At 65.2% G+C, this 2,197-nt stretch overlaps 1 protein-coding gene across 1 annotated transcript in view; it reads left to right on the top strand.

Moving 5' to 3' along the window:
- Positions 1 to 120: 120 nt before the first annotated feature.
- NR1I3 (nuclear receptor subfamily 1 group I member 3) overlaps positions 121 to 2,197 on the top strand; it is a 4,729-nt gene continuing 2,652 nt past the window's right edge. The window contains exons 1-3 of the mRNA XM_010726394.3: positions 121 to 324; positions 1,110 to 1,275; positions 1,719 to 1,849. Coding sequence (XP_010724696.1) covers positions 1,112 to 1,275; positions 1,719 to 1,849 — 295 coding nt within the window. The 5' untranslated portion in view covers positions 121 to 324; positions 1,110 to 1,111. The remainder of the gene's footprint in view (positions 325 to 1,109; positions 1,276 to 1,718; positions 1,850 to 2,197) is intronic.

The raw sequence follows: 2,197 nt of genomic DNA, 5'->3' as shown, positions 1-2,197 counted from the left end.
GCCTCTCCCCTGCTTCCCCCCACCCCTGTCCCCACGCCTGCCTATCCCCGTGCTTACCCCATCCCTGTCCCCTTCTTGTCCCTTACCTCCCTCCCACTGTCCCCCACCCATCCCCATTCTGCACCATCCCCTGCCCGTCCCCACGTGCCACCCATGTCCCCACCTGTCCCCACGTGCCACCCATCCCCGCCTCTCCGCAGCTCAAGTTCAAAGTTCAAACTCCACGGGGCCACAGCGGGGACGAACGTGGAGCGGTGACAGCCCCAAAACAGTGGGGACTTTGGGGACACAACCACAGCGGTGACACCGGGCACAGCGTCCCAGGTACCAGAGGGCTCCTTCTCCCCGTGGGTCAGCCTGTGGGGCCGGTGGGACCAGGTGGCTTTGAGGGGACGAGGAGGGGACGCTGTGTCGGGGCAGGGCCAGGCGTCACAACGTGGGAACGTCACACAACGTGGGAATGTCACACAACGTGGGAATGTCACACAACGTGGGAATGTCACACAACGTGGGAATGTCACACGTCGTCCTGCAGGCCCCGTCCCCACAGCGTCCCTTGGGCCCTGGTGGCACCATCGCTGATGGGCCCGTCCCTTGGTGGCACCGACCCTGGTGACACCGCCCCCGGATGGCACCATCCGTAGTGCCACCACCCCGATGGCAACATCCCCCTGTGACACCGTTGCTGGTGTCACCACTCCCTGAAGACACCTTCCCCTGGTGGCACTGTCCCTTGTGGACGCACATCCCCTAGTGTCACCACCCCCTGGTGGCACTGTCCCTGTCGGACCCATCCGTGGTGACACTGTCCCCTTGCGGCACTGGTGTCACCCCCCGCCCCCCCGATGGCACCATCCCCATCTCTTATGGACACGCATCCCCTGGTGCCACCACCCATAGTGGCACCACCCCCTGATGGCCCTGTCCCTTTTGGGGACATCCCCTGATGGCACTGTTCCTGGTGTCACCATCCCCTGCTGTCACAATCCATGGTGGCACCACCCTCCGATGGCACCGTCCCTTGGTGCCACCATCCGTGGTGGCACTGTCCCTTTAGGACCCATCCCCCGGTGTCACCCCCCCGCTGATGGCCCTGTCCCTGTCCCCAGCCATGTCCCTGTCCAGCCCCTCGGACCCGGACAGCCCCGGGGTGCAGCGCTGTCCCAATGTCACCGATGTCCCCGAGGAGCCGAAGGTTTGCGCTGTGTGCGGGGACCGGGCCACCGGGTACCACTTCCACGTGATGAGCTGCGAAGGGTGCAAAGGGTTCTTCAGGTGGGACGGGGGGCTGGGACAGGACAAGATGGGACGGAGAGGGACGGGGTGGGGGACAGAAGGGGACGGGTGGCGGCGAGAGAGGACGGCATGGGACAAAAGCAGACGCAAAGGTACAGCGGTGACAAAGGCGTCCCCAACCCGAGCGCTGCTGTGCCCCCAGGGCACGGTGCTGGTTGTCATGGCTCAGCTCTGCCCCCAGATCCCCACGTCTCCTATCCCCACGTCCCCCATCTCCATCTCCGTGTCCCCACGTCCCCACATCCCATATTCCCACGTCCCTCGGTCCCCATCCCACATCTCCAACTCCACGTCCCCCCTCCCACATCCCCGTCTCCACATCCTCACGTCCCCCTCTCCCGCATCCCTCCACCCCCGTGACCCACAGCCCCGTGTCCCCACGGCCCCCTCGCCCATAACCCCAAATCCCCCGTGACCCCCAGGCGCTCCATCCTTAAAGCTGTGCACTTCACCTGCCCCTTCGCCCGGAGCTGCCCCATAACCAAGGCCAAGCGGCGGCAGTGCCAGGCGTGCCGCCTCCAGAAGTGCCTCGACGTGGGGATGAGGAAGGACAGTGAGTGCCACCATGGGGTGGGGGGAGAAGGGAGCGGCTGAGTGGGGACAAGAGGAGACGCTGGGGTGGGAGAAAGGGGCTTTGAGAGAGAGGGGACAGGAGGGGATGGGGGGCGAAGGGGGATGTGAGGGTGGAAGGGGTGACGGGGGACCGGGGTGGGGCTGAGATGGGGCTTGGATGGGACAACAGGAGACAGAGAGAGGGAACTGGCACAACGGGAGATGGGACAAAGGACATTGAGAGGAGCCAGAGAGGACATTCGGAAGACCCCAACGGGACAGAGGACACTGGGGGGACCTAAATGGGACAACGGGGGACTCTGCTGCGCAAAAGGGAGAAGGGACAGCG

This window comes from Meleagris gallopavo (genome assembly GCF_000146605.3).
Source record: "Meleagris gallopavo isolate NT-WF06-2002-E0010 breed Aviagen turkey brand Nicholas breeding stock chromosome 12 unlocalized genomic scaffold, Turkey_5.1 Chr12_random_7180001869614, whole genome shotgun sequence".
NCBI lineage: Eukaryota > Metazoa > Chordata > Aves > Galliformes > Phasianidae > Meleagris > Meleagris gallopavo.
Note: the sequence above shows the minus strand (reverse complement) of the source record. Positions and strands in the feature narration are given on the sequence as shown.